The sequence below is a fragment of the Oncorhynchus clarkii genome, chromosome 23 (genome assembly GCF_045791955.1).
Source record: "Oncorhynchus clarkii lewisi isolate Uvic-CL-2024 chromosome 23, UVic_Ocla_1.0, whole genome shotgun sequence".
Taxonomy (NCBI): Eukaryota; Metazoa; Chordata; class Actinopteri; order Salmoniformes; family Salmonidae; genus Oncorhynchus; species Oncorhynchus clarkii.
Window position 1 is genome coordinate 46,788,952 of NC_092169.1, and position 26,284 is coordinate 46,815,235.

Below are 26,284 nucleotides of genomic sequence, written 5' to 3' on the forward strand. Positions count from 1 at the left end.
GCAGGCCCTATTCAGACACCTGTAGTTTGTTTGTGCTACTGCAGCAAGCCCTATTCAAACCCCTGTAGTTCATGTTTGGTTACTGCTACTGTATGGTTACTTCTACTGTAGCAGGCCCTATTCATACACCTGTAGATTATGTTTGTGCTACCATAGCAGGCCCTATTCATACACCTGTAGTTTATGTTTGTGCTACTGTAGCAAGCCCTATTCATACACCTGTAGTTTGTTTGTGCTACTGTAGCAAGCCCTATTCATACACCTGTAGTGTATGTTTGTGCTACTGTAGCAGGCCCTATTCAAACACCTGTAGTTCATGTTGTGCTACTGTAGCAGGCACTAGTCAGACACCTGTATTTCATGTTTGTGCTACTGTAGCAGGCCCTAGTCATACACCTGTAGTTTATGTTTGGTTACTGCTACTGTATGGTTACTGCTACTGTAGCAGGCCCTATTCAAACACCTGTTGTTTATGTTTATGATACAGTAGCATGCCCTATTCATACACCTGTAGTTTATGTTTGTGCTACTGTTGCAGGCCCTAGTCAAACACCTGTATTTCATGTTGTGCTACCATAGCAGGCCCTATTCATACACCTGTAGATTATGTTTGTGCTACTGCAGCAGGCCCTATTCATACACCTTTAGATTATGTTTGTGCTACCATAGCAGGCCCTATTCATACACCTGTAGTTTATGTTTGTGCTACTGTAGCAAGCCCTATTCATACACCTGTAGTTTGTTTGTGCTATTGAAGCAAGCCCTATTCATACACCTGTAGTTTATGTTTGTGCTACTGTAGCAGGCCCTATTCATACACCTGTAGATTATGTGTGTGCTACCATAGCAGGCCCTATTCATACACCTGTAGTTTATGTTTGTGCTACTGTAGCAAGGCCCTATTCAAACACCTGTAGTTTGTTTGTGCTACTGTAGCAAGCCCTATTCATACACCTGTAGTTTATGTTTATGCTACTGTAGCAGGCCCTATTCATACACCTGTAGTTTGTTTGTGCTACTGTAGCAAGGCCCTATTCAAACACCTGTAGTGCATGTTTGTGCTACTGTAGCAGGCCCTATTCAAACACCTGTAGTTCATGTTTGTGCTACTGTAGCAGGCCCTAGTCAGACACCTGTATTTCATGTTTGTGCTACTGTAGCAGGCCCTAGTCATACACCTGTAGTTTATGTTTGGTTACTACTACTGTATGGTTACTGCTACTGTAGCAGGCCCTATTCAAACACCTGTTGTTTATGTTTATGCTACAGTAGCAGGCCCTATTCATACACCTGTATTTCATGTTGTGCTACCATAGCAGGCCCTATTCATACACCTGTAGATTATGTTTGTGCTACCATAGCAGGCCCTATTCATACACCTGTAGATTATGTTTGTGCTACCATAGCAGGCCCTATTCATACACCTGTAGATTATGTTTGTGCTACTGCAGCAGGCCCTATTCAAACACCTGTAGTTTATGCTTGGTTACTGCTACTGCATGGTTACTGCTACTGTAGCAGGCACCAATTCAAACACCTGTTGTTTGTGCTACAGTAGCAGGCCCTATTCAAACACCTGTAGTTTATGTTTGTGCTACTGTAGCAGGCCCTATTCAAACACCTGTAGTTCATGTTTGTGCTACTGTAGCAGGCCCTATTCATACACCTGTAGTTTATGTTTGTTCTACCGTAGCAGGCCCTATTCAAACACCTGTAGTTCATGTTTGTGCTACTGTAGCAGGCCCTATTCATACACCTGTAGTTTATGTTTGTGCTACTGTAGCAGGCCCTATTCAAACACCTGTAGTTTATGTTTGTTCTACCGTAGCAGGCCCTATTTAAACACCTGTAGTTTATGTTCGTGCTGCTGTAGCAGGCCCTATTCAGACACCTGTAGTTTGTTTGTGCTACTGCAGCAAGCCCTATTCAAACCCCTGTAGTTCATGTTTGGTTACTGCTACTGTATGGTTACTGCTACTGTAGCAGGCCCTATTCAAACACCTGTTGTTTATGTTATGCTACTGTAGCAGGCCCTATTCATACACCTGTAGTTTATGTTTGTTCTAACGTAGCAGGCCCTATTCAAACATCTGTAGTTTATGTTTATGCTACTGTAGCAGGCCCTATTCAAACACCTGTGGTTCATGTTGTGCTACTGTAGCAGGCCCTATTCATACACCTGTAGTTTATGTTCGTGCTACTGTAGCAGGCCCTATTCAGACACCTGTAGTTTGTTTGTGCTACTGCAGCAAGCCCTATTCAAACACCTGTAGTTTATGTTTGGTCACTGCTACTGTATGGTCACTGCTACTGTAGCAGGCCCTATTCAAACACCTGTTGTTTATGTTTATGCTACAGTAGCAGGCCCTATTCAAACACCTGTAGTTTATGTTTATGCTTCTGTAGCAGGCCCTATTCAGATAACTGTTGTTTATGTTTGTGCTACTGTAGCAGGCCCCATTCAAATAACTGTTTATGTTTGTGCTACTGTAGCAGGCCCTATTCAAACACCTGTAGTTTATGTTTGTGCTACTGCAGCAGGCCCTATTCAAACACCTGCAGTTTATGTTTGGTTACTGCTACTGCATGGTTACTGCTACTGTAGCAGGCCCTATTCAAACACCTGTAGTTTGTTTGTGCTACTGTAGCAAGCCCTATTCATACACCTGTAGTTTATGTTTGTGCTACTGTAGCAGGCCCTATTCAAACATCTGAAGTTCATGTTTGTGCTACTGTAGCAAGCCCTATTCATACACCTGTAGTTTATGTTTGTGCTACTGTAGCAGGCCCTATTCAAACACCTGTAGTTTGTTTGTGCTACTGTAGCAAGCCCTATTCATACACCTGTAGTTTATGTTTGTGCTACTGTAGCAGGCCCTATTCAAACATCTGAAGTTCATGTTTGTGCTACTGTAGCAAATCAAATCAAATGCATTTATATAGCCCTTCGTACATCAGCTGATATCTCAAAGTGCTGTACAGAAACCCAGCTTAAAACCCCAAACAGCAAGCAATGCAGGTGTAGAAGCACGGTGGCTAGAAAAAACTCCCTAGAAAGGCCAAAACCTAGGAAGAAACCTAGAGAGGAACCAGGCTATGTGGGGTGGCCAGTCCTCTTCTGGCTGTGCCGGGTGGAGATTATGACAGAACATGGCCAAGATGTTCAAATGTTCATAAATGACCAGCATGGTCGAATAATAATAAGGCAGAACAGTTGAAACTGGAGCAGCAGCACGGCCAGGTGGACTGGGGACAGCAAGGAGTCATCATGTCAGGTAGTCCTGAGGCATGGTCCTAGGGCTCAGGTCCTCCGAGAGAGAGAAAGAAAGAGAGAAAGAGAGAATTAGAGAGAGCACACTTAAATAGTGTGTACCATTACTTCAGCCCCCAGTGTGCAGGCCCTATTCAAATAACTGTTGTTTATGTTTCTGCTACTGTAGCAGGCCCTATTCATACACCTGTAGTTTGTTTGTGCTACTGTAGCAGGCCCTATTCATACACCTGTAGTTTATGTTTGTGTTACTGTAGCAGGCCCTATTCATACACCTGTAGATTATGTTTGTAGTTTCCATCCTGTTACCTTGATTTCCTTTCTGTCCACCTCTCGCTACCTCTGGCACCGTGTTTTGTGTATGGTTATTGCTTTTACCAGCCCAGAGATGACAATCCATGTTGACCTCCACCAGCTTCTGTAACACCACCACACAATGTTCAATGTTCAGCTCCCCTCACACATCATACCCTCACATCCCATCAGTCCCCAGCCCCCCTCACACATCATACCCTCACATCCCATCAGTCCCCAGCCCCCCTCACACATCATACCATCACATCACCCCCCATCCCCCTTCACACACAATAACTTCACATCAGCCCCCAGTCACCCCCCCCCAGACACCATACCCTAACATCACATCAGTCCCCAGTCCCCCTCACACACAATACCTTCACACTATCCCCCAGACCCCCTTACACACAATATCCTCACATCATATCATCCCCCAGCTACCCCTCACACACAATACCTTCACATCAGCCCCAGAACCCCTCACACACAATACCCTCACATCACATCAGCCCCCATCCCCCCTCACACACAGTACCCTCACATCAGCCCCCAACCTCTCTCACACACAATACCCTCACATCACATCTAAACCCCACCAGGCCACTCTGTCAGCCAAATGACATTTCAGATGTGAGTTCTGAATATAATTCAAAACAGGACTTATTTCATTATCATGGCTCTGTGGACCTGGGCCGGTATTAAGATGTCTTCAATCCCATTAGGGCTGACCTGTGACTGGGGAGATAAGAGGAGCGCAGGGCATCTGTAGTGACAGGCGACCAGGTGTCCCACATTGCCCCTGTAATGAGGCCCTTCGGTGAGATGGCTTCTGTCCCACAGTGACATTTACACATCATTAAAGCCTCTCTCTGTAATAGGGGAAGTGTGTGTGTGTGTGTGTGTGTGTGTGTGTGTGTGTGTGTGTGTGTGTGTGTGTGTGCACGCGCGCTAGTACTAGCAGCTCGACTCCTTTGTGAGTCTAGTACTCCTTTCTGAATGCACTGAGCAGGTGGGATCTCTGTGGCCAGCTGAAGTCTCTACGGCAACGTGACTGGCCTGGAGCAGCCCTGGTCTGTGTTTACTCACTCTTATCCAGCCCTAAGACCCAGGCCTGCTCCTTTCACAAGCCAGCCCTGGGATGACCCTACTACCCCAGGCCTGCTCCTTTCACAAGCCAGCCCTGGGATGACCCTACTACCCCAGGCCTGCTCCTTTCACAAGCCAGCCCTGGGATGTCCCTACTACCCAGGCCTGCTCCTTTCACAAGCCAGCCCTGGGATGACCCTACTACCCCAGGCCTGCTCCTTTCACAAGCCAGCCCTGGGATGACCCTACTACCCCAGGCCTGCTCCTTTCACAAGCCAGCCCTGGGATGACCCTACTACCCAGGCCTGCTCCTTTCACAAGGAAGCCCTGGGATGAACCCTACGACCCCGGGCCTGCTCCTTTCACAAACCAGCCCTGGGATGACCCCTATGACCTTGGGCCTGCTCCTTAATAAGCCAGCCCTGGGACCCCTACTACCCCTGGCCTGCTCCTTTTACAAGCCAGCCCTGGACTTGAGCCAACTCCTCTTCTTCTCTACCCTGATACAGTACTTCTCTATCTCTCATTCTCTCCTCCTCCCTAAAACGTTCTCCTCTTCACCCTCTATCTTAGTCTTACCCTGACCTGAACCTCTCTGCTCTTCACCCTCTATCTTAGTCTTACCCTGACCTGAACCTCTCTGCTCTTCACCCTCTATCTTAGTATTACCCTGACCTGAACCTCTCTGCTCTTCACTCTGCTGCTTGCTGTCTGAGTTCCTCTTCTGTTCACCTCCATCCTGCTTGAATTATACTTTCTCTCTCTCTCTCTATATATATATATATATATATATATCTCTATCTCTATCTCTATCTATCTATTTTGGTTAAATCGGTCGTTTTTCCCCTGAACAAGGCAGTTAACCCACTGTTCCCCGGTAGGCTGTCATTGGAAATAAGAATTTGTTCTTAACAGACTTGCTTAGTTAAATAAAGTTTAAATTAAAGTATGTTAAAAAATCTCTCTCCATCTTTGTACAGTGTGCAGTAAAGGCCAGGCAGTGAGTGGACAGTATCGTATGCTGGCCAAACATGGAGGCTACGTGTGGGTGGAGACCCAGGGCACAGTCATCTACAACAGCCGGAATTCCCAGCCGCAGTGCATTGTCTGTGTCAACTATGTCCTCAGGTAGGGTCACCGGTCTCAGGTCAAGGGTCAGGGGTCAAGGGATGGGGGTCAGAGGTTAAGATGGTGAGGTTTGGGTGGGGAGGCAGAGGGGGACATACCCTGATTTACCCTACTCCAGGATGTCCAGGACAAGGTTTAACCTGTGTCCAGGAAACTGGCCCATAGTGTCCAACATTCTGGGGGGGGGGTTATTGTGGAAGGCTGATATTTCAAATATATTGCAGTAGTACAGTAGCTTAATTTGTTAGTAAATCAAATTACATTTATTTATAACGCCCTTCTTACATCAGCTGATATCTCAAAGTGCTGTACAGAAACCCAGCCTAAAACCCCAAACAGCAAGCAATGCAGGTGTAGAAGCACGGTGGCTAGGAAAAACTCCCTAGAAAGGCCAAAACCTAGGAAGAAACCTAGAGAGGAACCAGGCTATGAGTGGTGGCCAGCCCTCTTCTGGCTGTGCCGGGTGGAGATTATAACAGAACGTGGCCAATATGTTAAAATGTTCATAGATGACCAGCAGGGTCAAATAATAATAATCACAGTGGTTGTTGAGGGTGCAACAGGTCAGCACTTCAGGAGTAAATGTCAGTTGGCTTTTCATAGGCGATCATTCAGAGTATCTCTACCGGTCCTGCTGTCTCTAGAGAGTTGAAAACAGCAGGTCTAGGACAGGTAGCACGTCCGGTGAACAGGTCAGGGTTCCATAGTTGAAACTGGAGCAGCAGCACGGCCAGGTGGACTGGGGACAGCAAGGAGTCATCAAGCCAGGTAGTCCTGAGGCATGGTCTTAGGGCTCAGGTCTTCCGAGAGAAATAGAGAAAGAATTTGAGAGAGCATACCGGATAACACATGAGAAATACTCCAGATATAACAGACTGACCCTAGCACCTCGACACATAAACTACTGCAGCATAAATACTGGAGGCTGAGATGGAAAGGGTCATAGTAGGTAACATAACACATCCCTGAGGTATCCCTCTGTCTCTCTCTGGGTTTTCAGTGACGTGGAGAACAAGTCCATGATCTTCTCCATGGACCAGACTGAGTCCCTGTTCAAGCCACACAACATGAACAGCTTCTTCAGTCAGAGTGGTGCTGCAGTGGCCACGGAGCCCATGGAGATCCTGTTCACCAAACTGAAAGAGGACCCAGAGGACCTTGCTCAACTGGCCCCCACACCTGGAGACGCCATCATCACCCTCGACTTTGGTCAGAATCCCCCCCAATATCTCCCATTCTACTTTAGATCTCTCCTTAACTATACCCCGTATCATCCCATTACTATCCATCTTACCAAAGCCATGCACTTAAACCTGCACCATCTCTAACGTTGCCCCAAGGCTCCAATTGATGGTGCATAGAGCCTGATAACTGTGCAACAAACTGGGACTTGATGTGGTTGAAATCGAGGTGGGAGAGGGAGCAAGCCTACTATAGCTGTATTAGATGGGACTTAGAAAAATGTCGACAATTGGCAATAAAAAAATGTTTCTATGACATTGACCATATTGGTTTTGGGAAGCCCAATTGAATCTAAGTTTGGGCATATAAAGTTTTTATGTGAAAACTATTTCTAAGATGCATACTTTAGATTTTCTGAACTCACTTCCTTGTTTAAATCACTTGCGCTGCTCGCCATTTGAAGTCCACAATGTAGGGTAGGTTCTCAGGGTTATGCTAGATGGTGATGGACTGAGAGTTTACCCAATTAAAACCAGCGGTTGTTTCGTCATCTACTGCCATAGACTTCCAATCAAGTCCCGTTCTGAGGTGCTGTGAAACCAGACAGTTTGACAGAGAGAGAGCTGGCTTGTGGACAAGATTACACCATCTGTAGTATAAGATAATACTATAACTTCTTTGAAAACAGGAATGCTAACCGTTTACTGTTTATATGGTTGTCTACAGGAAGGCCACCATTTGAGGAGCCTCATCCTCCTTTATACCCCAAGATGTCTCCCCTGCCCACCCCGGCCCCTCAGAGCTGGGGTAGTGATCCCCACAAACCCTGCCCATCAGGAGACATGTCCAAACAAATGGCTGCCACTTTCTCAGTACCCGAGAACCCTACACCGGGCAGCGCCACCCTCCGCACTGCCCCCCCTAGCCTGAGCAGTTATTCCACGGTATGTAGCTACTTCTGCCCCTGGTGTCCTCCTAGAACTCTCCTAGAACTCTCCTAGAACTCTCCTAGAACTCTCCTAGAACTCTTCAAGAACTTTCCTGGAACTCTTCAAGAACTTTCCTGGAACTCTTCTAGAAATCTCCTTGAACTATCCTAGAACTCTTCTTGAACTCTCCTTGAATCCTCCTTTAACTATCCTTGAACTCTCCTTGAACTCTTCTAGAACTCTTCCAGAACTCTCCTGTCATCTATTGTCTTGTTCACCACATCTTCTACCACAAGCCTGTTTTACTAGCTTTTCTTCCACTTTTATGAAGTGTGTGTGTTTGTGTGTGCCTGCGTAGCCTACGTGTGTGTGATCCTGCATGTGTGTCACGATGTGTGCATTTGTTTGTGCGTGTGTGCATGTGTCACGATATGTATACTTGTTTGTGTGTGTGCATGTGTTTGTGTGTGTGTTTTTATTATTTAGATAAAGATAAAGCAAAGCAGTACGACAGAAATAACAACACAGAGTTACACATGGAATAAACAAGCGTACAGTCAATAACACAATAGAAAAAAAGTCTACATATAGCGTGTGCAAATGGCGTGAGGTGGTAAGGCAATAAATAGGCCATAGTAGCAAAGTAATTACAATTTAGCAGATTAACACTGGAGTGATAGATGAGCAGATGATGGTGTGTAAGTAGTGATACTGGTGTGCAAAACAGCAGCAAAGTAAATAAAAACAATATGGGGATGAGGAAGGTAAATTGGGTGGGCTATTTACAGATGGACTATGTACAGCTGCAGCGATCGGTTAGCTGCTCATATAGCTGATGATTAAAGTTAGTGAGGGAAATGTAAGTCTCCAGCTTCAGCGATTTTTGCAATTTGTTCTAGTCACTGGCAGCAGAGAACTGGAAGGAAAGGCGGCCAAAGGAGGTCTTGGCTTTGGGGATGACCAGTGAGATATACTTGCTGGAGCGCATGCTACGGGTGGTTGTTGTTATCGTGACCAATGAGCTGAGATAAGGCGGAGCTTTACCTAGCATAGCCTTATAGATGACCTGGAGCCAGTGGGTCTGGCGACGAATATGTAGCAAGGGCCAGCCGACTAGAGCATACAGGTCGCAGTGGTGGGTGGTATAACCTGTCTAGGATTGGCCGTTCCGCTAGCGGAACCCCACCTCCACATTCCGCTGAAAAAGGAAGCGTGCGAAATTCAAAAATATTTTTTATAAATATATAACTTTCACACATTAACAAGTCCAATACAGCCTATGAAAGATAAACATCTTGTTACTCTATCCATGGTGCCCGATTTAAAAAATGATTTACAGCGAAAGCACCACATATGATTATGTTAGGTCATAGTCAAGTCACAAAAACACACATAGCCATTTTCCAGCGAAAGAGAGGAGTCACAAAAAGCAGAAATATAGATAGAATTAATCACTAAGCTTTGATGATCTTCATCAGATGACACTCATATGACATCATGTTACACAAGACATGTATGTTTTGTTCGATAATGTGCATATTGATATCCAAAAAATCCAGTTTACATTGGCCCAGTAATATTTTGATTCCAAAACATCCGGTGATTTTCCCAGAAACACTCATAATAAACATTGATAAAAGATGCAAGTGTTATTCACACAATTAAAGATAGACTGATCCTCTATGCAACCGCTGTGCCAGATTTTTTAAAAACTTAACGGAAAAAGCATAATCTGAGAACGGTGCTCAGTACCTGCTTATAAACAACTAGACAATTCCGCCATCTTGGAGTCAACATTAGTTTGAAAAAACACTATAAATATTAACTTACTTTTGATAATCTTCATCAGAAGGCACACCCAGGAATCCCAGTTCGACAATACACGACTGATTTGTTGCATAAAGTTACATAAAGCCCATAATTTAATCACCTGTTGTCAGCATGTTCAGTCCAGTAATCCATCTTCATGGAGACGTGACCATTTCCTACATGACAAAAACTCAAAAAGTTCCGTTACAGGTTCTAGAAACAAGTCAAAACATGTCTGCAATCAATCTTGAGGATGTTTTTAACAATTATAATCAATAAGGTTCCAACCGGAGAATTTCATTGTCTGAATAAAAGCCCTGGAACGAGAGGACACTCTCTTGGGAGCGCGCTTCATGAGACTGAGACAGACCACTCACTAAAATGGGTCTCATGAGCCCCTCCTTTATAGCATAATGTTAAAACTAGGATTAAAGACGGTGACATCTAGTGGAAGCCCTGGGAAGTGTGAGCACATCCATATCTATCAGGGATTTAAATTGGCTCTGTTTTGAAATTTGACTTCTCACTTCCTGTTTGGATTTCTTCTCAGGTTCTTGCTTGCCATATAAGTTATACTCATGGACATCATTCAAACAGTTTTAGAAACGTCGGAGTGTTTTCTATCCAATGCTAATAACAATATGCATATATTAGCATCTGGGACAGAGTAGGAGGCGGTTCAGTTTGGGCACGCAATTCATCAAACGTGACATACTGCCACTTAACCTAACTGGATAACGCACTTTGGTAACAAAACGGATGGCACTGTGATAGACTACATCCAATTTTCTGAGTAGAGTATTGGAAGCTATTTTGTAGATGACATAGCCAAGGTAAAGGATCGGTAGGATAGTCCGTTTTACTAGGGTAAGTTTGGCGGCGTGAGTGAAGGAGGCTTTGTTGCGAAATAGGATGCCGATTCTAGATTTGATTTTGGATTGAGATGTTTGATATGAGTCTGGAAGGAGAGTTTACAGTCTAGCCAGACACCTAGGTATTTGTAGTTGTCCACATAGTCTAGGTCAGAACCATCCAGAGTAGTGATGCTAGTCAGGCGGGAGGGTGTGGGCAACAAACGGTTGAAAAGCATGCATTTGGTTTTACTAGCGTTCAAGAGCAGTTGGAGGCCACGGAAGGAGTGTTGTATGGCATTGAAGCTCGTTTGGAGGTTTGTTAACACTTTCCAAAGAAGGGCCAGAAGTATACAGAATGGTGTTGTCTACGTAGAGGTGGATCAGGGAATCACCAGCAGTAAGAGAGACATCGTTGATATATACAGAGAAAGAACCCTGTGGCACCCCCATAGAGACTGCCAGAGGTCTGGACAACAGGCCCTCCGATTTGACACACTGAACTCTGTCTGCGCAGTAGTTGGTGAACCAGGCGAGGCAGTCATTTGAGAAACCAAGGCTATTGAGTCTGCCGATAAGAATACGGTGATTCACAGAGTCCAATGCCTTGGCCACGTCTACGAAGACGGCTGCACAGTGCTGTCTTTTATCGATGGCGGTTATGATATCGTTTAGTACCTTGAGCGTGGTTGAGGTACACCCATGACCAGCTCGGAAACCGGATTGCCCAACAGAGAAGGTACGGTGGGATTCGAAATGGCCAGTGATCTGTTTATTTATTTGGCTTTCAAAGACTTTAGAAAGGCAAGGCAGGATAGATATAGGTCTGTAACAGTTTGGGTCTAGAGTGTCACCCTCTTTGAAGAGGGGGATGACCGCGGCAGCTTTCCAATCTTTAGGGATCTCGGACGATACGAGAGAGAGGTTGAACAGACTGGTAATAGGGGTTGCAACAATGGCGACGGATAATTTTAGAAAGAGAGGGTTCAGATTGTCTAGCCCAGCTGATTTGTACTGGTCCAGGTTTTGCAGCTCTTTCAGAACATCTGCAATCTGGATTTGGGTGAAGGAGAAGCTGGGGAAGCTCAGGCAAGTAGCTGTGGGGGTGCAGAGCTGTTGGCCATGTTTGGGGTAGCCAGGAGGAAAGCATGGCCAGCCGTAGAGAAATGCTTATTGAAATTTTCGATTATCATGGATTTATCGGTGGTGACCGTGTTGCCTAGCCTCAGTGCAATGGGCAGCTGGGAGGAGGTGCTCTTGTTCTCCATGGACTTTACAGTGTCCCAAAACTTGTTTGTGTGTGTATCACAGGAGGTTGGTGGCACCTTAATTGGGGAGGACATTCTCGTGATAATGGCTGGAGCGGAATGAGTGGATGGCATCAAGTACATCAAACACATGGTTTGATACCATTCCATTCACTCCGTTCCAGCCATTATTATTAGCCATCCTCCCCTCGGCAGCCTCCACTGGTGTGTGTGTTATGGAGTGGGCATGGATCCCAGGTGCTTGCAACAGGGGGCAGAGTGTTGTGAGAATAGAGGGGTGGATGGTTGGAATAAGCACTGGTCACTTAGTTACTTAGGCCTCAAGGGAGCTTTTGTCCTGTCCTCTTTCTCTCTCTCAATCTCTCTCCCTCTCTCTGTCTCTCTCTCTCCCTCTCTCCTCTCTGTGGGTACAGCCCAGCAGCCCAGGGGATTACTACAATGAGAGAGAGAGTGACCTGAAGGTAGAGCTGACTGAGAAGCTCTTTGCTCTCGACACAGAGGGGCCCAAGAGCCCTGGGAGCACCCAGGTCAGTCTTACTGGCACTTCACAGACCCATTACTGAATCAGTGTGGATGAGGAAGGTTGACATTATACTAGATTGACATTTATTTAACACAATTGGTCATGGTTGCTTTCTTGGGGTTGTTTGATGTAATGTGATGTGACCCTCTCAGTCGGCCCTGAGTGATATGGACCTGGAGACCCTGGCACCCTACATCCCCATGGACGGAGAGGACTTCCAGCTCCATCCCATCATTCCTGAGGAGGTGCCTGGAGGCCCAGAGGGGGCCACTGGCCCACTGGGCCACCTCACCACACAGAATAGCTTCAGCAACATCGCCAGCCTCTTCCAAAACCTGATATCCCCACAGTCTGACCACTACCAGCCCGCCAAGTGTGCCCCAGGAGACAAGAGAGGCCCCAACCACAGCCAAATGAGCCCCATGGACTCCAGGCCTACTCTGCCATACACAGGCTCCACACAGATCCCCCCCTACCACGCCCCAGCCAGCACACCTCTGTCCTCCATGGGTGGACATCAGAACCTGCAGTGGCCCCCAGATCCTCCGTTAAACTCTCTACTACAGGTGAACTCCATGGGCAGAAGCCGCTCATGTCAGAACATGCCAGTCAACATGATGCACAAGCAGAGGTACTATAGAGGGCCTTCAGTGTGTCTGTCCTACTGATTCAGTGTGTCTGTCCTACTGATTCAGTGTGTCTGTCCTACTGATTCAGTGTGTCTGTCCTACTGATTCAGTGTGTCTGTCCTACTGATTCAGTGTGTCTGTCCTACTGATTCAGTGTGTCTGTCCTACTGATTCAGTGTGTCTGTCCTACTGATTCAGTGTGTCTGTCCTACTGATTCTGTGTGTCTGTCCTACTGATTCTGTGTGTCTGTCCTACTGATTCTGTGTGTCTGTCCTACTGATTCTGTGTGTCTGTCCTACTGATTCTGTGTGTCTGTCCTACTGATTCTGTGTGTCTGTCCTACTGATTCTGTGTGTCTGTCCTACTGATTCTGTGTGTCTGTCCTACTGATTCTGTGTGTCTGTCCTACTGATTCTGTGTGTCTGTCCTACTGATTCTGTGTGTCTGTCCTACTGATTCTGTGTGTCTGTCCTACTGATTATGTGTGTCTGTCCTACTGATTATGTGTGTCTGTCCTACTGATTCTGTGTGTCTGTCCTACTGATTCTGTGTGTCTGTCCTACTGATTCTGTGTGTCTGTCCTACTGATTATGTGTGTCTGTCCTACTGATTATGTGTGTCTGTCCTACTGATTATGTGTGTCTGTCCTACTGATTCTGTGTGTCTGTCCTACTGATTCTGTGTGTCTGTCCTACTGATTCTGTGTGTCTGTCCTACCGGTTTTTATTCAGTTGTGTTCTTGTACTGATGGTTGTTAGAGCTAGAGTAGTGTACAGCGATGGTAAGTAAATGCTCTTTTGCAGGTCAATGGAGAACTTTGTCCAGGCCTACAGAGAAATGAGTCCCACCAGAATCGCCATAGCCAACAACGTCAAGCGCTCCTTCACACAAATGGCAGTGGTACGTTTACCCTCTCACTGCTTTATGACCGTTGTTTATGATGTGTGTATCCAGGTTGAGGTCACTGTTAAATATTCCACTAGAGTTATATAAGATGCCGAAAGTGCAGACTGGTTTTGACTAAGATCAAATCAATTCAAATGTATTATAAAGCCCTTCTTACATCAGCTGATGTCACAAAGTGCTGTACAGAAACCCAGCCAAAAACCCCAAACAGCAAGCAGTATAGGTGTAGAAGCACGGTGGCTAGAAAAAAACTCCCTAGAAAGGACAGAACCTAGGAAGAAACCTAGGTAGGAACCAGGCTATGAGTGGTGGCCAGTCCTCTTCTGGCTGTGCCGGGTGGAGATTATAACAGAACATGGCCAAGATGTTAAAATGTTCATAGATGACCATCAGGGTCAAATAATAATAATCACAGTGGTTGTCGAGGGTGCAACTGTCAGTTGGCTTTTCATAGCCGATCATTCAGAGTATCTCTACTGCTCCTGCTGTCTCTAGAGAGTTGAAAACAGCAGGTCTTGGACAGGTAGCACGTCCGGTGAACAGGTCAGGGTTTCATAGCCAAGGTCAGAACAGTTGAAACTGGAGCCGCAGCATGGCCAGGTGGACTGGGGACAGCAAGGAGTCATCAAGCCAGGTAGTCCTGAGGCATGGTCCTAGTGCTCATGACCTCCGAGAGAGAGAAAGAAAGAGAGAAAGAGAGAATTAGAGAGAGCATACTTAAATTCACACAGGACACCAGATAAGACAGGCAAAATACTCCAGATATAACAGACTTACCCTAGCCCCCCGACACATAAACTACTGCAGCATAAATACTGAAGGCTGAGACAGGAGGGGTCGGGAGACACTGTGGCCCCGTCCGACAATACCCACGGACAGGGCCAAACAGGAAGGATATATCCCCACCCACTTTTCCGATGTACAGCCCCCACACCACTAGAGGGATATCTCTGACCACCAACTTACCATCCTGAGATGAGGCCAAGTATAGCCCACAAAGATCTCCACTACGGCACAACCCAAGGGGGGGCGCCAACCCAGACAGGAAGATCACGTCAGTAACTCAACCCACTCAAGTGACACACTCATGGAAGAGCACCAGTAAGCCAGTGACTCAGCCCCTGTAAAGACTCCCAGTGGAGAGAAGGGAACCGGCCAGGCAGAGACAGCAAGGGCGGGTCATTGCTCCAGTGCCTTTCCTTTCACCTTCACACTCCTAGGACAGACCACACTCAATTATAGGACCTTCTGAAGAGATGAGTCTTCAGTAAAGACTTAAAGGTTGAGACCGAGTCTGTGTCTCTCACATGGGTAGGCAGACCATTCCATAAAAATGGAGCTATAGGAGAAAGCCCTGCCTCCAGCTGTTTGCTTAGAAATTCTAGGGACAGTAAGGAGGCCTGCGTCTTGTGACCGTAGCGTACGTGTAGGTATGTACGGCAGGACCAAATCGGAAAGATGGGTAGGAGCAAAGCCATGTACTGCTTTGTAGGTTAGCAATAAAACCTTGAAATCAGCCCTTGCCTTAACAGGAAGCCAGTGTAGAGAGGCTAGCACTGGAGTAATATGATCCAATTTTGGGGTTCTAGTCAAGATTCTAGCAGCCGTGTTTAGCACTAACTGAAGTTTATTTGGTGCTTTATCCAGGTTGCCAGAAAGTAGAGCATTGCAGTAGTCCAACATAGAAGCAACAAAAGCATAGACTAATTTTTCTGCATCATTTTTGGTCAGAAAGTTTCTGATTTTTGCAATGTTACGTAGTTTCGAAAAAGCTGTCCTTGAAACAGTCTTGATATGTTTGTCAAAAAAGAGATCAGGGTCCAGAGTAACGCTGAGGTCCTTCACAGTTTTATTTGAGACGACTGTACAACCATCAAGATTAATTGTCAGATTCAACAGAAAATCTCTCTGTTTCTTGGGACCTAGAACAAGCATCTCTGTTTTGTCTGAGTTTAAAAGTAGAACATTTGCAGCTATCCGCTTCATTATGTCTGAAACACAGGCTTCCAGGGAGGGCAATTTTGGGGTTTCACCATGTTTCATTGAAATGTACAGCTGTGTGTCACCTGCATTGCAGTGAAAGTTGATATTATGTTTCCGGATTACATCACCAAGAGGTAAAAAATATAGTGAAAACTAAAAAAAATAGTGGTCCTAAAACGGAACCTTGAGGAACACCGAAATTTACAGTTGATTTGTCTGAGGACAAACCATCCACAGAGAGAAACTGATATCTTTCCGACAGATTAGATCTTAATAACCAGGACAGAACTTGTCCGTGTAGACCAATTTGGGTTTCCAACCTCTCCAAAAGAATGTGGTGATCAATTGTATCAAAAGCAGCACTAAGATCTAGGAGCACTAGGACAGATGTAGAGCCTCGGTCTGACACAATTAAAAGGTAATTTACCACCTTCACAAGTGCAGTCTCAGTGCTATGATGGGGTCTATAACCAGACTGAAGCGTTTCGTATACATTGTTTGTCTTCAGGAAGGCAGTGAGTTGCTTTTTCTCACAGTTTTGAGCGGAATGAGAGATTTGATATAGGCCGATTAGTTTTTATATATTTTCTAGGTCAAGGTTTGGCTTTTTCAAGAGAGGCTTTATTACTGCCACTTTTAGTGAGTTTGGTATGCATCCGGTGGATAGAGAGCTGTTTATTATGTTCAACATAGGAGGGTCAAGCACAGGAAGCAGCTCTTTCAGTAGTTTAGTTGGAATAGGGTCCAATATGCAGCTTGAAGGTTAAGAAGGCCATGATTATTTTCATCACTGTGTCAAGAGATATAGTACTAAAACACTAGAGTGTATCCCTTGATCCTAGGTCCTGGCAGAGTTGTGCAGACTCAGGAAAACTGAGCTTTGGAGGAATAGGCACATTTAAAGAGTCCGTAATTTGCTTTCTAATGATCATGATCTTTTCCTCAAAGAAGTTTATTATTTATCACTGCTGAAGTGATAGCCATCCTCTCTTGGGGAATGCTGCTTTTTAGTTAGCTTTGCGACAGTATCAAAAATACATTTAGGATTTTTCAGATTTTCCTCAATTAAGTTAGAAAAATAGGATGATCGAGCAGCAGTGAGGGCTCTTCGATACTGCACGGTAATGTCTTTCCAAACTTCCAGTTTGGTGTAACGCCATTTCCGTTCCAATTTTCTGGAAGCTTGCTTCAGAGCTCGGGAATTTTCTGTATACCAGGGAGCTAGTTTCTTATGACAAATGCCTTTTGTTTTTAGGGGTGCGACTGCATCTAGGCTATTGCTCAAGGTTAAATTGAGTTTCTCAGTTAGGTGGTTAACTGATTTTTGTACTCTGGCGTCCTTGGGTAGGCGGAGGGATTCTGGAAGGGCATCTAGGAATCTTTGTGTTGTCCGAAAATTTATAGCATAACTTTTGATGATCCTTGGTTGGAGTCTGAGCAGATTATTTGTTGCGATTGCAAATGTAATAAAAATGGTGGTCCAACAGTCCAGGATTATGAGGAAAAGATTAAGATCCACAACATTTATTCCACGGGACAAAACTAGGTCCAGGGTATGACTGTGGCAGTGAGTAGGTCTGGAGACATGTTGAACAAAACCCACTGAGTCGATGATGCCTCCAAAAGCCTTTTGGAGTGGGTCTGTGGACTTTTCCATGTGGAAAATTAAAGTCCCCAAAAATGTGAATATTATCTGCCATGACTACAAGGTCCGATATGAATTCAGAGAACTCAGTGAGGAACGCTGTAGCTATAGAAAGTGATTGAATAGGCTGCATAGATTTCATGACTAGAAGCTCAAAAGACGAAAACATCGGGTGGTTTTTGTAAATTGAAATTTGCTGTAATAAATGTTAGCAACACCTCTGCCTTTGCGGGATGTGCGGGGGATATGGTTACTAGTGTAACCAGGAGGTGAGGCCTCATTTAACACAGTAAATTAATCAGGCTTAAGCTATGTTTCAGTCAGGCCAATCACATCAAGATTATGATCAGTGATTAGTTCATTGACTATAACTGCCTTGGAAGTGAGGGATCTAACACATTGAGTAGCCCTATTTTGAGATGTGAGGTATCACAATCTCTTTCAATAATGGCAGGAATGGAGGAGGTCTTTATTCCAGTGAGATTGCTAAGGCAAACACCGCCATGTTTAGTTTCGCCCAACCTAGGTCGAGGCACAGATACGGTCTCAAAGGGAATAGCTGAGCTGACTACACTGACTTTGCTAGTGGCAAACTCCACTATCCTGGCCTGCACCTTATCTCATTGTGGAGCTAGGGGAGTTAGAACCCTGTCTATCTTCGTAGATATGATGAGAGCACACCTCCAGCTAGGATGGAGTCCGTCACTCCTCAATAGGCCAGACTTGGTTGTTGATTGTAATGTGTGTCTGTGTTTGTATTTGTGTTTGTCAGGGTGACACCACCCTCAGTACTCCTTCAAAGATGACGAGGAATGAAAGCTATGCCATCATGGACAGATCTCTCAGCACCAGCTCACTGGATGGTACTGTATGGTGGCCCACATGGGACATGCAGTGCACAAACAAAAATACCAATTATCGCTAAAAGTACAAGAACAGAAGAGAAAATAGAGCGATATTGAACTCATTTTAATCTCTCTCTTCCTCTTTTTTTTACAGTTAAAGGTATGTGCATACCTGGGGGTGTTGACAAGTGTCTCATTCCCCTTCAGCGGCACAGGAATTCCCGGTATCCAGGATGTGTAAATGGTACATCCAGAAAATCCTTCCCCGAACAGTGTTGCAACTACAAACGCTGTATGCTGCCCTCCTCCAAAACAGAGGGTAAGTTTAGCTTGTTCATTTCAGTTGTTATGTTACTCCCATGTGTCGTATGTCGTTAAAAAAAGATTGACTGATTAAACCAATAACAACCAGTTGGACAGGCTGTGACCAGGCAAGGAAAATGCATTCATGATAACTTGGAGATTTTGGAAATGATAAAACATGTTGAAATCTATTTTTAGACAGGCACGCAATTGATTTGGACAAATGATATCCTTTGTTTTGTAATCACAGTCCTTTTCCATGACTTGGTGCCAGTCAATGAACTGTCCTCCTCAGATGATGGTTGATTGGCGGTTGGCCCAAAGCCATTTCCTCCCTACTTACGTACTGACTCCATGTTTTGTTGAGTGTGTAGGGGTTGACTTTTTGTCCAAAGTTACATACGTACAAATATCATACCCCCTCAAAACGTATAACCTCCCCTGTTTTTGTAATGGTGAGAGGTTAGCATGTGTTTGGGGTATGATATTTGTGTGTCTAACTTTCACACTCATCATTATTCACAATTAATTCAGGATTATGCGTAATTATGGTAGCATCCACATTAATGTGTTTAGAAACATATTCAATAACTATTTACAATAACAGTGACTCCAAAATATCTTACCTACTCCCTAATGATGGACTGACTTTGTTGTGTGTGTAGGGGCTGCCAGTCGGCTGTTGGGCCCATCCATTGAGACCTATTGTCTGCCAGAGCTCACCCGCTACGACTGTGAGGTCAACGTCCCTCTCCAGGGCAACCTACACCTGCTGCAGGGCAGTGACCTGCTGAGAGCCCTGGACCAGGCCACCTAGACCCAGCCCTACACCCCCTACTCCCCTACCCTAACCTGGACCAGGCCACCTAGACCCAGCCCTACACCCCCTACTCCCCTACCCTACCCTGGACCAGGCCTTCTAGACCCAGCCCTACACCCCCTACGCCCCTACCCTACCATGGACCAGGCCACCTAGACCCAGCCCTACACCCCCTACTCCCCTACCCTACCCTGGACCAGGCCTCCTAGACCCAGCCATACACCCCCTACTCCACTACCCTACCCTGGACCAGGCCACCTAGACCCAGCCCTACACCCCCTACTCCCCTACCCTATCCTGGACCAGGCCACCTAGACCCAGCCCTACAACCCCTACTCCCCTACCCTACCCTTGACCAGGCCACCTAGACCCAGCCCTACACCCCCTACTCCCCTACCCTACCCTGGACCAGGCCACCTAGACCGAGCCCTACACCCCCTACTTCCCTACCCTAACCTGGACCGGGCCACCTCGACCGAGCCCTACACCCCCTACTCCACGCTACCTAGACCCAGCCCTACACCCCTTACTCCCCTACCCTACCCTGGACCAGGCTACCTAGACCCAGCACTACACCCCCTTACCCCCTACCTTCCCTTGGACGTGGCTACCTAGACCCAGACCTATACCCCCTCCCCAACTTTACCCTCCCCTACCTAGATATATCCATCTTCAACCCCACCCTTATCCTCCAATAGCCTTAGCCAATACAATTTAGACCTCTCTACAACCCCGACTGAGGCCTCGGCCAAGCCCCCACCCCTGCCCCAAAGACCTAGCACATTCAAGATACAGTTTAAGACGGACGTTTACATACAATTAGGTTGGTCATTAAAACTCATTTTTCAACCACTACACACATTTCTAGTTAACAAACTATAGTTTTGGCAAGTCGGTTAGGACATCTACTTTTTACATGACGCAAGTCATTTTTCCAACAATTGTTTACAGACACATTATTTAACTTATAATTCACTTTATCACAATTCCAGTGGGTCAGAAGTTTACATACTCTAAGTTGACTGGGCCTTTAAACAGCTTGGAAAATTCCAGAAAATTATCATGGCTTTAGAAGCTTCTGTTAGGCTAAATTACATCATTTGAGTCAATTGGAGGTGTACCTGTGGATGTATTTCAAGGCCTACCTTCAAACTCAGTGCCTCTTTGCTTGACATCATGGGAAAATCTAAAGAAATCAGCCAAGACCTCAGAAAAAAAATGAAAACCTCCACAAGTCTGGTTCATCCTTGGGAGCAATTTCCAAGCACCTGAAGGTACCACGTTCATCTATACAAACAATAGTACGCAAGTATTAGCCCTCATACCGCTCTCATACCGCTCAGGAAGGAGATTCTGTCTTCTAGAGTTGAACATACTTTGGTGCGAAAAGTGCAAATCAATCCCAGAACAACAGCAAAGGGCCCTTTTAAGATGCTGGAGGAAACAGGTACAAAATGTCTATATCCACAGTAAAACAAGTCCTATATTGACATAACCTGAAAGGCCGCTCAGCAAGGAAGAAGCCACTGCTCCAAAACCGCCATAAAAAAGCCAGACTATGGTTTGCTACTGCACATGGGGACAAAGATTGTACTTTTTGGAGAAATGTACTCTGGTCTGATGAAACAAAAATAAAACTGTTTGGCCATAATGACCATCGTTATGTTTGGAAGAAAAAGGGGGACGCTTGCAAGCCAAAGAACCTCCTCCCAACCGTGAAGCACGGAGGTGGCAGCATCATGTTGTGGGGGTGATTTGCTGCAGGAGGGACTGGTTCACTTCACAAAATAGATGGCATCATGAGGAAGGAAAAGTATGTGGATATATTTAAGCAACATCTCAAGACATCAGTCAGGAAGTTAAAGCTTGGTCACAAATGGGTCTCCCAAATGGACAATGGCCCCAAGCATACTTACAAACTTGTGGCAAAATGGCTTAAGGAAAACAAAGTCAAGGTATTGGAGTGGCCATCACAAAGCCCTGACCTCAATCCTATAGAAAATGTGTGGGTAGAACTGAAAAAGCGTGTGCGAGCAAGGATGCCTACAATCCTGACTCAGTTAAACCAGCTCTGTCAGGAGGAATGGGCTAAAATTCACGCAACTTATTGTGGGAAGCATGTGGAAGGCTACCCGACCCAAGAAAAAACAGTTTAAAAGCAAAACTACCAAATACTAATTGAGTGTATATAAACTTCTGACCCACTGGGAATGTGATGAAAGAAATAACATTTCACATTCGTGATCCTAATTAACCTAAGACAGGGAATTAAATGTCAGGAATTGTGAAAAACTGAGTTTAAATGTATTTGGCTAAGGTGTATGTAAACTTCTGACTTCAACTGTAGTACTACTCCTCCACACCTTACCCCACCCGACCATACCAAGCCCCATATGAACCTGTTCCATCGGCTAATCCTCCTCTTCATCCATCCACCCTACTGCCTCTATGTATCATTAGAAAAACATGTGTTTTCTATTTTGTCATCTTTATCATCATAAATGATATACCACAGGAGGCTGGGGAGGGGAGGACGGGTCATAATAATGGCTGGATTGGAACTCATGTAATGGTATTAAAACACATAGAAACCATGTGCTTGATGTGTCTGATAATTCCATTCCAGCCATTACCCACCATTCTCGCCAATTAAGGTGCCACCAGCCTCCTGTGGGAGGAGGCATTTTTAGTTCTGAGTCTATTTATGTTTCATTGATCTCAAGGTCTATGTTGTTCCCCCAGTTGTGTGATCTGTAGCAGGGGGATGTCATACTTTTCCTCTTTCACAATCTCTCCCCCTCTGTCCCTCTGTCCGTCCCTCTGTCCGTCCCTCTGTCCGTCCCTCTGTCCGTCCCTCTGTCCGTCCCTCCGTCTGTCCGTCTGTCCGTCCGTCCGTCCGTCCGTCCGTCCGGCACTGTTAGAGACAAATTAACAAACACAACCGTCTAAAATCTGGATGGTACATTATCTACTGTAAGCATGATATCTGGGGTTTTCCTTCCTTTTCCCTTACTGTCTACCTTCCTTCAATCCCATTGACCTAGTCTGTCTCTCACTGCCTTTGACTGGTGTCTGTTTGCATGTTTTTCACTGGATAGTTACAGTGCTTGTCAGGCTATGAAGTTGATTGGTCAAATCAGAGCATGCCTTTACATTGGGAGAATAGTCCTACTTTTGGTGACTTTGTTATGGCATTAGAGGTCATATCAGGATCAGGGAGACTTTGGCCTTGATCACAAGAGGTTGGTGAGAGGAGGACAGTGCATAATAATGACTGGAATGAAGTAATTGCAATGGTCAATACCATTCCATTCCATCCATTACTATGAGTCCATCCTCCCCAATTAAGGTGCCTGTAGTCTAGATTCAATCATATCAAACGTTAACTGGCTATAGCTGACACCCGCATAAATCACCCGCAGATTTTATTGGTCACATAAACATATTTAGCAGATGTTATTGTGGGTGTATCGAAATACCTGTGTTCCTAGCTCCAACATTGCAGTAGTATCTAACAATTCACAATAATACACACAAATACAAAAGTAAAAGAATGGAATTAAGAAATATATAAATATTAGGACGAGCAATGTCAGCGTGGCTTTGACTAAAATAAAGTGGAATACAATACAGTATATACATATGAAATGAGTAAAGCAGTATTTAAACATTATTCAAGAAGCCAGTAATTCCATGTCTATGTATATAGTGCAGCAGCCTGTAAGGTGCAGGGATGAGTAACCGGGTGGTAGCTGATGCTTTGGTGGTGTCGGAGGGTTAACTGCGTTGGCGCTGTCAAAACAGAGTGGCTGCTGGTCATTGTCAGGAAGACCCACCCATCCCACTCCCGTTAGAAGTTCAGAAGAAGAAAGTGTATTATATATAGAAATAATGATGCTAAAATCATGAGGGTTTCTATCATCCTAATGGTGTAGATTACATCTCACATTCCAGTGTTAGAACTTGTAAACAAAGCTGCAAGGGATTTCTCTTAATGTGACTCCATGCAGCCAATGGCAATTGAGCTTGAGGTATAATGCCAGGAGCCGCTTGTGGATTTGATAGCTCTAATGCAGTTCCACCTCCAACACCACCAGTACAACTGCTATGAGGGTGTCGGCTAGCACAGATCTGATAGAATTTAGCCCTTAGTTTAAGAGATGAGGTTATCGACATTCAGACAGTTTTTCTGGATTCCTTCTCTTTCTTCCTGTCTCTTTCTCTTTTTTGAAGGTATTTGTCTTTGTGTGCTAACCCCTTTAAAATTTGACTTTAGCTTTGTACACACACATACAGTACATTTAAAGACATAAGCTCGAAAGTTTCTACTATAATGTCAAGATAGTGTTTTAGTGTCTTGGTACTTTGTCTTATCTACCCAGTAGATACAGATTGTATTCCTGTGTTTTAGATGTTACTCCATAGTGCTGGTGTCTTTTTTTGTACAAGTATAATGAATTACTTGGCAGGCCAGTAGTGATCTGTTATTGCGCTTTAAAGAAAAAAGAAAATTGAGAGAAAAAAATATGAAAGATACACAGTAGCAGTCAAAAGTCTGGACTCCCCTACTCATTCAAGGGTTTTTCTGTATTTGTATTATTTTCTACATTGTAGAATAACATGAAGCAGGTTGAGAGAATGCCAAGAGTGTGCAAAGCTGTCACCAAGGCAAAGGACGGCTACAAGAATTTAAAATCTATTTAGATTTGTTTAATACTTTTTTGGTTATTACATGATTCCATATGGGTTTCACAGTTTTAATTTTTATTCTATTTTTTTGTTTTTACTTGAATGAGTAGGTGTGTCCAAACTTTTGACAGGTACTGTATAATTTTGAATATTGTAAACAAATGAAATTGACACAGTAATCTCTTTCAACAGTATCTAAAAAGGTGATGGTGCTTTATAGATATAACCATCTAGCATTTGTAGAGGAATCTTTATATGTTTATTGGATCCACTTTTATTAACACTGTATTTTGATGATGTTGTTTATTTTTCTTGCTGACATTGTCTTTAAAGGTGATTTATAGCTCCAACAGGATTGGGATAGTGACACATTTGTTGTTGTTTTAGCTCTGTAATCCAGCACTTTGGATTTGATATATTGTCTAATATAATGAGGTCAAAATGCAGACTGTCAGCTTCAATTTGAGGGTATTTTTATCCACATTGGGTGAACCGTTTAGGAATTACAGCACTAGTTGTGCAAAGTTACAGACGCACAAATATCAAACCCCCTCAAAATGATAATCTCCCCTTTTATTTTAATGTGAGAGGTTAGCATGTCTTGGAGGTATGATATTTGTGCATCTGGAACTTTCCCACTCATCATTATTCACAATGAATTCAGTTCCACATTAATGTAGAAGTGTTTAGAAACAGATTTTATAATTATTTACAATGTGACCAAAATGACACAGTAACTTAACTTGACACATTAACTTCTATTGTGCACAAAATACTCTGAAACTCAACCAAAATAAAGAGCAAATGCATCCAACAATGCGTGCTAGGAATATGGGACCAAATATTTAACTATTGACTACTTTAATACTGCCCTACCAAGCAAAAAGGTAGTAACTGCTCGTAGTGTGGAACTGAGAAAAATGGCTTTTATTTGTTTACCTTGGTTTACTTTGTGCAGTTACTGCTAACATGACCCCCATTTTCTCCAAAACACAATACAATAGAGGCAGGATACTTGTTCACATGATTAAGCATGTATTTAATGTAGCAAAAATTACATTAACTCTTTGCTTGGTAGGGCACCATACACATAAGTGAATTTGCCCCCAAACTTTTGGTCAAATAAAATGGGGGGACTATGTACAAAAAGTGCTGTAATTCCTAAACGGTTCAACCGATATGGATGAAATACCCTCAAATTAAGCTGACAGTCTGCACTTTAACATCAAAGTCATTGTATTATTTTAAAATCCAAAGTGCTGGAGTACAGAGACAGAATAACAACAACAAATGCACTGTCCCAATACTCTGAGCTCACTGTAATTTGCCTTAACATTGCCTTAAGGTTGTCTCAATGTTGACTCAGTGTTCACTCAGCCCAGTGTTATGCCCTTCAAATGCACAGATTGTCTCTGTAAACATAGACGTCCAATAAAACCCACACTATACAAATCCTGATGTTTAGCTTGGCGAGCCCTAGCTTAAGATCCGGTATGTTGACTATATGTAATTATGTTGAGTATATGTCATTAGTCCAGTGTAGACCTCCCCTAGTTGTGATAACGAGAGATGTTTTGAGGAGACTATTCTAGAAGGATAAAGAATCTGATTCACTACGTCGACCTACAGATGTGGTCAAATATATTGGCACCCTTGCACTTTACAATGGAGTGGCTATTTTTACGCTGCAGGCACCTGCAACTTACCACAGGTTAAATAAATTACACAGTAATTGAGAATCATGCCTCCAACCAAATTATACTGAACAAAAATATAAACGTCAAATGAAAGATTTCACTGAGTTACAGTTCATATAGGAAATCAGTCAATTGAACCAAATGAATTAGGCCCTAATCTATTTATTTCACATGACTGGGAATATAGATATGCATATGTTGCTCACATATACCTTAAAAAAAAAGTTGGTCGTGGATCAGAAAACCAGCCAGTGTCTTGCCTCATGCACATCCTTTTCAAAGTTGAATCAGGCTGATGGTTGTGGCCTGTGGAATGTTGTTGAAGTTGTTGGATATTGGAGGGAACTGGAACACACTGTCGTACACGTCAATCCAGAGCATCCAAAACATGCTCAATAGGTGACATGACTGGTGACTATGCA

The 26,284-nt window shown here is 44.3% G+C and overlaps 1 protein-coding gene across 2 annotated transcripts in view; it reads left to right on the plus strand.

The window, feature by feature from the left end:
* The window catches only part of LOC139381387 (endothelial PAS domain-containing protein 1-like), a 90,607-nt gene extending 66,620 nt beyond the window's left edge, over positions 1–23,987 (plus strand). For both annotated transcript variants that reach the window (XM_071124874.1, XM_071124873.1), the window contains exons 8-16: positions 5,635–5,782; positions 6,783–6,991; positions 7,691–7,908; positions 12,235–12,348; positions 12,497–12,975; positions 13,778–13,874; positions 18,281–18,371; positions 18,508–18,672; positions 19,322–23,987. In XM_071124874.1, coding sequence (XP_070980975.1) covers positions 5,635–5,782; positions 6,783–6,991; positions 7,691–7,908; positions 12,235–12,348; positions 12,497–12,975; positions 13,778–13,874; positions 18,281–18,371; positions 18,508–18,672; positions 19,322–19,473 — 1,673 coding nt within the window. In that variant the 3' untranslated portion in view covers positions 19,474–23,987. The remainder of the gene's footprint in view (positions 1–5,634; positions 5,783–6,782; positions 6,992–7,690; positions 7,909–12,234; positions 12,349–12,496; positions 12,976–13,777; positions 13,875–18,280; positions 18,372–18,507; positions 18,673–19,321) is intronic.
* Positions 23,988–26,284: the final 2,297 nt, after the last annotated feature.